This window comes from Aethina tumida, chromosome 1 (assembly GCF_024364675.1).
Source record: "Aethina tumida isolate Nest 87 chromosome 1, icAetTumi1.1, whole genome shotgun sequence".
Classification (NCBI taxonomy): Eukaryota; Metazoa; Arthropoda; class Insecta; order Coleoptera; family Nitidulidae; genus Aethina; species Aethina tumida.
Window position 1 is genome coordinate 46,219,740 of NC_065435.1, and position 13,783 is coordinate 46,233,522.

General features: G+C 30.6%; 3 protein-coding genes and 2 long non-coding RNA genes across 8 annotated transcripts in view; 2 read left to right on the top strand and 3 right to left on the bottom strand.

Moving 5' to 3' along the window:
- Nucleotides 1-13,783, top strand: part of LOC109598471 (uncharacterized) — a 209,433-nt gene that overhangs the window by 105,217 nt on the left and 90,433 nt on the right. The window lies entirely within an intron of this gene.
- Nucleotides 1,678-2,829, bottom strand: LOC109599276 (uncharacterized). Its single transcript, XM_020015244.2, has 2 exons — nucleotides 2,741-2,829; nucleotides 1,678-2,118 (listed from the first exon to the last, which is right to left on the bottom strand). Coding segments are annotated over exons 1-2 (354 nt in total). The 5' UTR covers nucleotides 2,743-2,829; the 3' UTR covers nucleotides 1,678-1,766.
- On the bottom strand, nucleotides 6,833-7,673 carry LOC126264153 (uncharacterized). The gene is made up of 2 exons (XR_007546941.1): nucleotides 7,478-7,673; nucleotides 6,833-7,416 (listed from the first exon to the last, which is right to left on the bottom strand). It is a non-coding gene; the product is annotated as an uncharacterized LOC126264153 (long non-coding RNA).
- On the top strand, nucleotides 9,201-9,756 carry LOC126264154 (uncharacterized). The gene is made up of 2 exons (XR_007546942.1): nucleotides 9,201-9,264; nucleotides 9,489-9,756. It is a non-coding gene; the product is annotated as an uncharacterized LOC126264154 (long non-coding RNA).
- On the bottom strand, nucleotides 10,285-12,117 carry LOC109599281 (uncharacterized). Its single transcript, XM_020015256.2, has 2 exons — nucleotides 11,926-12,117; nucleotides 10,285-10,681 (listed from the first exon to the last, which is right to left on the bottom strand). Exons 1-2 carry the CDS (start codon nucleotides 11,940-11,942, stop codon nucleotides 10,354-10,356), a joined length of 345 nt encoding a protein of 114 aa, XP_019870815.1. The 5' UTR covers nucleotides 11,943-12,117; the 3' UTR covers nucleotides 10,285-10,353.

The following is a 13,783-nucleotide window of genomic DNA, read 5'->3' on the forward strand; positions in this document are numbered from 1 at the left end:
GATCGGTGTTTTCTCTGTTCCCAACAAGATTTATGCCCGTGTGTTGTAAAATAAAAGTAGCAAATTGCAGCTTCTCCTAGGATCCATTAAAATCACTAAACTGACCAGCGGAGTTGCTCATAAATCTCAATATAAAATGCAGGGACACTAAACTTCTTAAGGGTAGTGCTGTAGCTCCCGAGAGAGTTTAATCCCCTTCATCATTACGGGCACTGGCAAACGGGCAAATCTTGAGACGAACGGGTCAGGACCACTTAAGGTCGATCTTTCACTCGAGAGCGACGGCCTTTTGTCGCTGAGGACGTCTCTGAAACGTGTACGTATTTAATACATGTCAGGAATATTGGTGTCAAGATTAAACGCTTTCATAAATTGATTCATTTCGGCGACGTATTTACTGGGACCGAAATGACGCCTTGTAAATGGCACGTTTTTTTTTTTCGGCCGTGTCCTTGAAACACTTCTCGCAGAATTTATTGTTGTACGTCTTTAATTGGAAAATAACCAGGGGCTATAAATTTCGGGATTTCCGAAACTTTTTTTCTGGTGATTTTTTTCGGTGCTCCATTTTTCTTTGTATTTAGTTTTCTTTTCTTATCGCCGCCGATCTTTAATTTATATTTAGGTAAATAGTTCGTTGGATATTTACGCCTCGGCTATTGTTTTTCACGGGGCATAAATTTTAAAATGAATATCATACGGCAACAAACATAACAGCGCTATAAATACCAGCCCAACATAACGTGGCCCGGTTATGAACGGGTATGTACAACATTCGCCTACAAAGTTGAGGTGTAAACAGTGAAAATGTCATAAAAAGCGACTGTAAACTTTTCGTGCCGCAACAAATAAATTGATGTATGCACTGTCAATCTCAGAAATGGGTTACATTATGTACAAAATGGTGTTCCAGATTTTTTTTGGGTGTTTCAAAATCAAAACATCATTAAAATTTTTGGGAGCAATAAAAGGTAAAAGAAAAAGCTTACAGTGGGCCATTATATTAGCTATGCATAGAAACTGTAATTGGATGAAGGAGCATCCAAAGACCCATTTGGCATCCTCACGAACTGTTTACACAAGCAATGTATGCACCCGGTTTTTTTTTTTATTTTATACTTTCAAGATTATTCGAAACTCTTGGAATGGAATGTCCCAAAGGAGGCAGCCTACTTTATAGTTAAATTGCGTTCGGTGTTTACGATTTGCACTCTATGATGGAGGCTGAGACTTCTCCTCTTGTCGATAACTTACCTAAAGGAAACCGGTTTCGTCGTAATTTATTCGAATATAACCCCGCACTCTTCCCTCAATATCCGGCTTTGTGTGCTTTAAATTACCCGCCTCCTGGCGAAATTATACGGGAAAGACTGAAATTCGCGTCTCTCGTCAGACATGATGCTGCACTGCGGTTTCGTTCGGCTTTATGTAATTTTGAAAGGAAATTAGGTGAAATTAGTGCTTTAACGTAGTTAGAAGATTTGAAAATAATGAATAGTAGGTACTCGGTTTTGCTAGAATTGTTTGCTAAATTTTATTTAATCCCTCTTTTATGACTGTACTTAATTTTTAAGAAGAGAAAAATATAAAAGAAAAAGCAAACTACTACTTAACTTAATACAAATATTGTTGAAACATTTTAAAGGTAATTTGCAAGTTTATTAATTAATCAAATACTCATTTTCTTATATACTTTAATAAAACTCAATGATTAACAATTAATAATACACTCGGACAATAGACAGGTAGGAGAAGGTGGACAACATCTAGTCCTCAGATGGAGGAACCGGGTCGACTTGTATCCTGTACTGTGGATTCCTTCCAAGGTAATCATCCCACTCTTCAGCCGGACCGCAGAACAAGCTCTCATATTTTATATCATCGCAATTTAAGGCACCCAAATCCAGAGTCTCCTCTTCGCCGCTCTCTTTGTCCTTGCACACGCAAAGAGGTGGTTTTTCCTCATTGCACTGGAATACCTGGTCCTGTGGTCCGACACACCTGTGTCCCTGGTCGTCGTGCTCGACGCTCCAGTCGTCCCAACATTCGCATTCCTCTTCGTCGCATGTGGCCATCGCCACAACGGTGAAGAGGAGGAGGGATATTTTTATAAATTGCCTGTGTATGTGTGCAAATGCGGTTAAGTAAACTAAATTTAATAATACTAGTTTTTAATGCATATTCTCATATGTAACTCTTCTTAATTGCTTTGTGTTATTTGACGTTGGAATTTGAAATGAAGATAAATGGAACACATATTTAAAATATATTTTTTAAAAAGAACTTTTTTTAACTCATATGATTATTAATAGTCCCTCATTTTTATAATTTTTAATAATTAAATTACAAAAATGAATGTTCTCACTGTCAGTTCATATTTTACATTACATTTTAATAATTAATTATTACTGGTAATTTTGTTAATTTTGCGTGTAAAATGTGTTTATTAAATTCACAGTTTTCCTCATTTATATTAATGCACCACATTTTAAATTTTTACAACATTAAATGATTAAGAATTAAAAATTTTGAAGGATGAAAATACCATATTGAATATATTAATCTCTTTTAAAGTTAAAAGTATTTCCAATAATTAAATGTAAAATCAGTAATTTAGATAAAACGATGTTGATATATCATTTCAAAATTATTAATGCCGGATAAATTTTGTAATGACAGTTATTATTAAAATTATATAAAATTTAATGGAAACACATCAAACAAATAATTTATAACTTACATTTCAATCAACAGGTATTGTTCTGACAACTGTGCATCGACTAAATTAAATCTTGGGTTTCGTGTCCACTATATATATTTTTAGTTCCGATGACTTCATTAATTCTCTAAACATAAATTACTTCGAATTAACTGAATTTCATTTATATGAATGGTATTTTCCTGAAACTGCTTGTTGTTATTGCATCTATTATCATAAACATTGTGCATTGTTGTTGTATAATTATATCGAACATGTTGAATATGAAAATTCATACCGCGGTTTTATTTTGTAAATCATTTTAATTATCGCCTATTGTTAATAATTGCATTACTGCCGATCTATTTAATTAACTAGTTTAATTAACGAAATGGGTATAACGTATATTGTATTAACAAGCAAATTTCATATTTAGTAGGCATATCTTTTGTACATATTTAAAATATTTTTTATATTATATTGGGAAGGATCTTATTTCTTTGTCAACATTTTCTTTTTGAGAAAGTATTTTTCACAGCAGTAGTTAAGGAATTCTTCTTTTACAAAACTTGTTCTCGTTCAAAGTTAAAAAAGTTGTTCAAAGTAATAACTTTGTTCGTGGAAAATTTTGACGTGTGCTTCAGACAATTAAAAACAAACACTATATAAATTTGCACGAAAGCTTTACGAGGGAGACTCATATTTTCCCAAATAATCAACTGTACAACTATGAACAAACAAGTTTCTTACATGAATATTCAAGTGAATGTTCAAGAAGTTACTAAGTATTACAATCCATAACTGTTCTTGGATAAGTTGCCAGTAGTGAGGAAGTTTATTTTATTTAACTTAAATGCAAAGATTTTCATTATAATCCATGCAATTGTTTTACGAGTATGTCGAGGAGAGAAGTTTTCGGATGAAGTTCATATTGTATTACTAATTTACAAGCAGTATGTAAATACTTGAAAATTATTTCTGTTCATTATGTTCTGTTTTGTAATGGAAGTTAACATAGATTGTTCATTTCATGCGTATGTAAATATTATTCGATTAATAGATATTTTCGTAAACACGACATTAATACATATTTCCAATCAAAATATCATTTAATCAGAATTAATATTTTTTGCAATTCCACATAAAACCACTATCATCATGTAGCCAACTGTTCAATACCGCTGCCAAACTTCAATCTTATTATCATCTTTATATCCATAGTTTGAGCGGCACATGCGATTAATTGAGCTGTGTGAGCAAACGAAAATATGCTTTTATTACCCGGATAAAGGCAGGGGTGGAAACTCATTACACAATTGAAAAATTAAACTAATAACTCGGTAATAGCGGCCATTATGTACGGCAAGTATCATTCGAGAATCACAAGCCCAGCTCGTTAAATTTTCAGAATGGGCATTTCAGTAATTTCGACAACGTATTTGAAAATTGATTTGGTTTAAGTGGTGCTTCTGAACAGAAATTTAATTATTTTTATATTGTTGCCGTGGTATATGTTCATATTTCATTAACCCACATATGTACATAAATTTTAAAATTATTTTACATTTTAATTAAATATTGATTTAGGTAGTCAGCAGCGAACTTAATCTCAAAACATTTTGCTAAAGTCATTTGGATTTGCTTTATTAAAATATCCAATTTTAAATATGTATGCCAACTTCAATATACGATTTAAATTTGGGCAGAAATCCCACTAAATAATCACAAGCTAATTAATATTAAATAAACTAAACGATTTAGACTTCTTTTTCGTGTTTCACTCGTAGTTATTCAAATTACCTACATCATAAACGTTGAAATTTTATAAATAACTTCTTACCACATCGGATAAATATATTATTTTTTAATAATTAATGGTCGTTAATTACATTTCGACATATACTAATAAATGAATTTTAAGAAATGTTTATTCCGAGTAAAGCTTAAAATCTCTAAAATTATGAATGAATTGTTTTTAATTTTTGTATTAATTTAAAGGTCATCAGGATTAATTTATTATTATTAAAATAATCTGGTATAAAATATCCCATATGAAAAATGATATTTTATTAAAATATTTACCATTTTAAATGTTATAAGGAAAGATTTTGAATATAATTAATTTTTACTTTGAATTTTTATTATTGTAATACAGAGCATATTTGTTTTTATAACACCAAAAAACAACGAAGACCTGCCTTAGTAGACGGATGCCATAATTCCACTAACCCGTAAAAGACAAAATCGAGTTCTGACTCGGCATATCTCTGAACTCATTTCGAAGCCAAGGTCTATATTAATCGCAAATAAAAGTCCGGCCCGAAGTACGGCGTTAAGTAGTTTGCATTCTTCACTACCCACCGAACATGTAAGTTTCTACATGTAATATTTGATCTCCGCTAAAGTGTAGTTTAAATTGTCAAATTATCTGAACATTTTCAGGACGTCGTTTATTTTCTTTCTTTTAATGTCATCCGTTATTGTCGCCTTCGCAACGGCTGAAGTGTGTAATTGTTGGGAAGGTTACAAAGTCTCGAAAGATCCCCGAGGTGCTTACTGTAAAAGTGATACACACGGATTTCCCTGCAACATTGAGAAACCGCCTACGTGTACCTGCATATTATCCGCCACTGGAAAAGAAATTACTCTCCCGTTCGGCGAACTTCACTGCTTGGGAATTGAGAAAACGTACGCCCAACGCCTGTGTAAACCTGAGGACGAGTGGAATAAATGGCTCGATGCACACAGGGAGTTTAGACTTTATGATTAAGTTCGAAATAAATGTTGTTTTTTTTTTTGGGATAAACTAAAATTTAAACGATATCTATTGGCAATGTGAATTGGCGAATAATAAAACACAATAGTTGTATAAAAGTTTATTACCTAAAACCAGGGTTTGTATAGTGGATGTGTTTCGAACCACTTGTCCCAGTCACTGGTGTTAAGACACATGCCGTCTTTGGTAAACATTGCGGGATTAGCTATACAAGATAATTCTCCGAGGAGAGCCTGAGTCTCCACCTTAAGTTTTCTGTCCCTGCAAACACAAGGTGGTGTGACAATGCCGCAGGCGTGGAACGGGTGTATTCTGTGTTTTTTTGTTAAGGCTTCACATGCAAGACCACCCTTAGGCTTAACTGTTGCTTTGTATCCCGGCATGCATTTGCATCTTTGAGCCCACGTTTCAATCGCCAGGAAGGACAAAATAAAGCACAGCACTAGTAATTTCCTAAAATAACATTGGGAACAATAATAAATATATTTGATTGTAACGTATTAACTTACATTTTTGTAGTTGCTCGATGCAAATGAATAGTTTTCTAACAAATTTTGCTTATATATTAAAGAAGTGTAATAATCATAGCCTTGAATTTGGTCATTAACTTCGTTCTGGTTTTTTGGGTTATTAAAATATTATTATTAACTGATTATTAATATTGTGTAGATCTATGTTAGGTAGATATCTACTATTCAACGATAAAAGGTTAAGTTAAAAGTTTATTCAATTTTATTTGTTATTAAAATACACCAAAATATCGCCTACATAAGAGTGAGTACATTTTTAATAAAACACAATGGGTGTATAAAAAGTAATATACAGTACATTCATAAATTATACTATCAAGACCATGCTGCACGTAAATGGCGTCAAATGGGGAAAGTAAAAAATAACTGTCGTTGAAAGCACAAAATTTACATAAAAATTGAACGTGTTTGTTATAGAAACTCTTGACAAAAAGTGGCTTTATCGAAGGATTGCATACAACATAAATAATTTATATGTATCTTAATTATTTAATAAAAATTGACATATTAAAAGTATATACTAAATTATTGTTTAAAATTGTTCAAATATTAACACGGAATTATACTTTAAAATTAACTGGTTGTATATCTAAAATATGTATGTTGGACGTTTAAAATTGTGGCACATCTAATATAAAAGTGAAGACACTATACAATAAATTATGTAGTACAACGATAATAGTTTAAAATATATTAAAATGTAAGTTTATATATTAATTTAACTGTTGTTTTTATATGTCAATTAAAATAATTAAGTTAATTAGGATATTCATAAATTAAATTTTAAAATTAAATGATAATAATAATTAATATTAATTTTTAACAGAAAAAACTCTTTTTATTTAACATTATTTATTGTTTTAACTAGGATGAGAGCAATTAAATTAAAACTGTATGACACATGTTTTAATAAATACACTTATTCCGATTAATTCTAAGAAACAGCATTTATCGAACATAAATATAAAATAAAAATCAACCGGATAATTGACCAAGTCCGTTTAATTACTGTACAATTATACATCAATAATCATAAATTAACACACAATTAGAATCAATTTATACAAATTGCTATACATTTAATTTAATTGTTCAATACAAATTCTGGATGCTTGTCAAACCAGTCATTCCACTCTATTTCTGGTTCGCAACGCACTCTTTCATATGCAGTTTTTCCTACACAGTTCAACTCGCCAAACGGTAAAGTCACTTCTTTCCCAGTCGATTCTTGACATTTGCATGTAGGAGGTTCTTCCAAACCGCACGGTATAATTGTGTAAACTCTGTTCCCTTTTTCTATTGCCCTGCAGAATGTTTGGTTTTGCGGAGTGAAACCCTCCCAACATTTACATGTTTCGTCTGACAGACACAGAGAAAACACGCACGACATGAGGAAGTATGTTGCTGTTTTCCTAAAAATTGAAAATTTTTGGTTAGGTTCGTAGAGATGGCCGGGGGCAATTTACGACTCACATTTTAGTGCTGGTGAAGCAGACACTAGTAAACAACTGTTGCGAATCAAGCTGGAAGGTTTAAGAAACTCGTCAATCATATGACATCACTGGATACTAATTAAGATGGACATGGTAATAACCGCTTAATGACGATTAAAATAGTCAAGTTCGCTTGAGACGACGATTTCAAAGAATACACATCGAACACTGCAAGGTTAAACAACAAAAACACGTATTCGAATCTATTGATAATTATCGTGTTTTTATTATGTGTGTTTTATAATAAAAGAAAATTTCATTCAACTTTAATACTAAATATGAATTATTTATTTTACAAGTAATAAACAACTAAAGTATTTCGTATGCATTATGAGTGAAGTGACTACTTGAATTATTAAAATTTAAAATTTCGAAAAGTTTCGTAACTATAAAGATTGTAACGACTGGGAATGTCGTTAAATTAAATGACTAGTTACTTACATAATATACGTTCATTAACTGATAACAATTATAATAAGTATCTTGTCCTTATATAAATTTTTGATTGCTCATCAGCACAATCGATATATTGAATTACATAAATATGCAAACTTGCAATTGAATCGACAAATTGCTGTTTGCCAAAAATAGTCCACACGTGGCTCCACACTAAAATATATTTTAAATTTAAATAATTAAATAATAAAACTTTAAGAAAATATTCTGAACGGGAAAAGTTCATTATGACACACATAATTTTTGAAAATTCCCCAACTTTTGTCATTCAGAATATGCTCTATCAAAATTTAAAATACGTGGTCATTTTTTAACATGAAGCAAAATGTTGGATATTAAAAACGACGTTTAATGATTATCAAGCACGAATGACCGATTCTTTTTAAATCGAGAAAGTGGATCCATTCCCAGGTAAAATTCAGTTTGGCCTTTTTTGCACCAAGGTCGTCCTGTTGTATTTTATAATCATTTTGGTCCTATATAAGCCAACTTGCGACTTAACATTTTTCAGTTTTGATGTTTTCGTCTGACTAAATATGTACGGATCCAGTACTGAAACTCTAGAAAAATGTTAATCAACGTGTATTTTAATTTCAGGAATCATACGGCAGTACTTTTGTTAATTTTTTCCATCATATTGGTTGCATCGTCAAAGGAGACGTGCAAATGTTGGAATAATTTTGTGGTGAATAAGGATCAGAATGGAAAGCAGTTGTGCAAAAATACGTTAATCGATAAGGAGTACCCTTGTGGCTTGGAACAACCACCTAACTGTGTTTGTAAACACAAGGCTACTCAGACCTACCAAATTCTGGAGCTTGGTTATCTAAATTGTTTTAGAGGCAATCCTGGGGAATTTGTTAACTTCCACTGCGACAAATTCGAGGAATGGGATTCGTGGTTCAACAGAAATCCTCAATACAGACTTTATGATTAATAAACGTTCCTTCATTAAACGTTGCTTCATTGTCACAAAATATTTTTTGATAGAAATATATATGTTGTACTTGATCAAGTTTTATTTTTTAAAATATTTACTATCAATTATAGCAGCCACAAATAAATTATAATATTCATTGTTATAAACATGCAATGAGATGGCTTAGGTACAGGATATGGGCAATGTAAATAATATGTTAATTTTTCGAAACATGTTCGTCTTATTAGTTGTAATAATAAAACAAAACAATATTGCCTATGCCCGTATGTTCTATGAAGGTCAAACATTCTTTGCTTTCTAGTCATATAAAAATGCCCAGTTTTGAACTAATGCCAGTAGTGTTTGCGATCTGGTTGAATAAATATAAAAATGTAAGTACGGCAATTCAATTACTGCTTATTTTTAAGCAAAACACATAATTTGCACCAACATGGTTTGTGAAAAACAAGCTTCAATTAATTATCAATCAAATGTTAACAAGAGGTTACAATAATTACGTTTGATTAATTTCGATTGATTAATATCCATAAACGTCACATCCATAGTACTATTAATAGTCTTCGAACACTACCAAAACGAAATAAAAATTTTTCAGGAAAGTCCTTTTTATTTTATTGGTGGCTACCACCATGTTAGCCATAAATCAAGCTGCAGAGCCAGACTGCGTGTGCTGGGAAGGGTTCAATGTGGAAAAAGAGGGCAATGACGTCTTCTGCAAAGGCGTAAAAAATAATAGAAATTATCCTTGTGGCACTGAAAAACCACCAATTTGCACCTGTATTGAAAAGGGATCTGGCAAGGAAGTGACTTTGGATCTTGGAGAAACGCATTGTATTGGAGAGGCTGGAAAATACGAGGATCTGAATTGCAAGCCAGAAGCTGCATGGAAGGCGTGGTTGGATAAACATCCCCAGTACAGGCTGTACCATTAACTATTAATAATTTGTTTTGAATAATATGTATATGATTAAATATTTCACAGTGGTATGTTACTTTTATTTCTTATTTAAATGTTATTTGAAATCAATTAATTGGCACTGGATAACTACAAACATTTTTGTAAGGAATTTTTAACTCAATATTTAGATATAAATTGAATAAACCTGCACTAATACATGCATTTGGACCCAATTAGCTGTTATTCACAAATGTATGTCGGAACTAATTACTATGCAAACAAATCTGTTAACAGGAAAATACAAATGTTCTTGTTTATTTATAGTATTAATCTTGACCTGGTATAAATATTGTTCACATGATTTTCCGGAGTTTGTTGATATATTTCATTCCAATTATTTTTTAATATAATTATTAAAAGAATATTATTCCTGCGCTTAACAGTGGGTGACAAATACGGAATTTAAGGCAAATAATTTAAGCCAAAACAATAATTTATTAAATAAATACTGACATAAGACCATAAACAAAATAATAATAATAATAATAATAATAGTGCATTCCTAAATAAAGTCAGGGTTCTCTTTGAAGAAGTCATCCCACTCTTTGGTGTTCTCGCAGGGCCACCTCATCAGCTCCTCACCTTTCCTGTACTTGGTGCACCAGGTGCCGGTTCGATCTTTTAAAATGCTGCTGCCCTTGCCTGAGCACTGACAATTCGGCGCTTTGACCATATTACAGGGCATTATGTGGAACTGGTTGGTCGCCTTGCAATGAGCGCCGTTTTCGTTGTACTCCGCCTTGTAGTCCTCCCAGCAAACGCAGCTGTTGTAAGTTGCTCCCTCACGTCCCGCCATCACCAGCGCCACGAGTAAAATCGACAGTGGAATCCTGCAATAATGTGTCGCACGTGAATATTGGTACGACGACGATTTACGGTGGATATATAACGCGTTTGGTTTTTTAATATTTTTATGATCCGGTGTTAAGCCTGTCCGATTCCATGGCATGTATTAATTAAACTTGACGGGGAACATTTATTTCACGAGACATATCCTTCAAAATTACACATAAAACTTAGTATCTTTATTACCTTAAGTAATTGAATTTAAATTTATACGTAGATTATTTTTAGACATTTAAATAATGCAATAAAATATACGTTCTATTAAACATGTTATTTTAATAACGAATGTATATAAAATTTAGTGTATTAGTCGAAATAACTTATTATGACTGATTGGATATAATTTTAAAGTTATTAAAATTTTTTATTGATATTACGAACGGTTTATTTTATAAGTCTATAAAAAATTAATGTTTTATCTTAAAACTATAACTATGTCTTTTAAAAAAGTTCAAGAATCTATAAAATTCTTTGACCTATATGTGAACATTTTTTTGAATTAAAATAAATTTTTAGTAAAAAGTTAAAAATTAATTTGTGCACATATTTAATTGAGTTCAAGTACAAATCTTTTTAATAGCACATATTTAAAAAAAATCATTTCAATTACAAACAAAATAAAATATTGGATGCAAATAAATTTGCAATTAAGTTTAAAACAAAGCATTCAATTTACCTCGAAAATACATTTTTTTAAATAAAATAATTTAATATGCGAAATTCCATATTTTTCATTTCGTGTTTGTGTCTATATTTGTTATTTTACAATTAAAATAGGATTTTATTATTTTTAGAGCGTTGTATAAGTATTTGATGGACGGTACAAAAATGAAAATATTATAACAAAAATAATATCTATAAATATCCATTACGAATTATCACGTTCGAAATAAATGAATATTAAAATATTTGTATATGTATTGTTAATTGTTTTAATAATCAGTTTAGTCTATAATTGTTATTATTATTATTGAATTTACTATTTTGTTAAATTGAAATTTGAATTTAATGCCACCAAATTGTTGTGTGAAATTTATTAACAGTCGTAATATAAGGGAAATAACTCCCACAACATTTTAAATATTCTTCAGATATTTTTAGTCACCCTTTTATCTTTAAAAAATATGATACTTTATGAAAAGAAATATTTGTCATCCATTCCGTCAACGGCGGATTTTATGCACAATGGAACTGTGTATTTGAATCGATCGATCTCGCTTATACTCACATTATCTTAAAAAACATCACCCCAACTCCCAAGGGTAGACATCCATACAGGTCGAAAAAAGCGTGTTAGGGGCACTGTAAACTATAAAAATTGGTGTTGTCGGGCCACGGAAACTAGACACACTGACGACATTGCGGTTTCGCGTTGACAAACCGAGACACAGGCCAAGCCAGATGTCTTCGGAGAACAGTTAGCGAACGGCAGGAACGTTACTCGCGCTAATAATAAACGATTTTTATTTGGGTTCTGCACTCTTGCGATCCTACATCTTCATAACATTAACCTCGAATATGATCTCGCCGACTGTGTCATCTTTGTTTGTGTTTGTCATTAATTAATAAAATACCAATTGTATCCGTATTTTTATATATGATCTGGCAATATTCAAAAAATGGCCTGTGTTAAATTATCATAAATATTATTGTATAATGAAGAAACTAATTAAAGATTTGTTTGAATTTGAAGTGGTTTGAATAGTTTGGTATGTTTACACATATTATTCAGTACTTAATCTTAATCTTAATTCATTATATAGTTACATAAGGAAGTATGTTTAATGTTGAAATATTTACCTAAATAAATGTAAGAATTCATTATAGTAATAATAATAATAATAATAATAATAATAATACTTTATTTGCCCAACAGAAAAAAATCAAATTACAGGACAAAACTAAAAAAAATAAGAATAAGTAACAAAATATTTAGATATGTTAATGTACAATATTTCCTTAAATTTGATGAAATTATACAAAGAGGAGCTCTCAATGAAACACTTGTTCTGCAAATACCACAGTAAAATATATGAGCCCGTTTTGAATTTAACTGTGGTACTAAAAACTCGATTTTGGAGAGCAAAAATGGCGAATTAATCAAATTATGTAGGATTTTAAAAAGAAAAATTTGGCTCCTCAGAAATCTCCTATTTTCTAAAGTCATTAAATTAAACTTTTTTGACAATACTTCGTGGTCAATTTGGAGATATATTCCATCAATTTTGGAGGGTAAAAATTTTAAAATGCGTCTCTGTATTTTTTCATTTCTATTTATATAAATATTGTACATTTGATAAAAAATTAGAGAACCTTTATATATTATAAACTAATTACAATTAAAGTTAGTATTGTATAATTTCAGTAGGACGCAAGTATTAACCTCATTACAAACACTTACAGTTAAACTCATTTTTTAATAATAATTAAAAAAATACTGTTAAAGATGTTTAAGTAATTAAATGTTTCGGTCACAATTATAAAACGTTTCTCGTCCTAAAACAGTTCTTTAAATTTTAATTGTACTGGAATAACTGATGGAGAGGGTAAGAATTAATAATTGCCATTTAAGCATAGTAGTCTACTTAATGCTGTAAATATTTAAATTCCTTGTCGCTGAAATTCATTTTTAAAGGTTATGAATAGAAATATTTGGTGAAGTAATTTTAATATTATTTTAATATAAACAAAAATTTATAGAATTTGTTTGTATTTATGTAAAAAAAACTTTTATAGTAAACCTTGTGTTATTAATACCAGCAAATATTTGCCCTTCATCATTTATGAATAATAATTAATTAATTAAAATTATTAATTCATGTATATTCACAGCATGAATGCATATGAACAACATTAAATTGCATACATCCATTTATTTGAATTCATTTATTACAAGTTAAAATTTTTAATATGTCGTTAATACCAATATCAATAATATTAGGTTTATTCTATTTTCGGTATGGACATATTAATACTGAAACGAAAACAATTTGTTTCGGACATTCATTTGTTATTCAAAGCGAAATTCATTCGAATATTGAATTATATTCACATTCCTATATAGTTTTCATTCAGTATCATGGCAT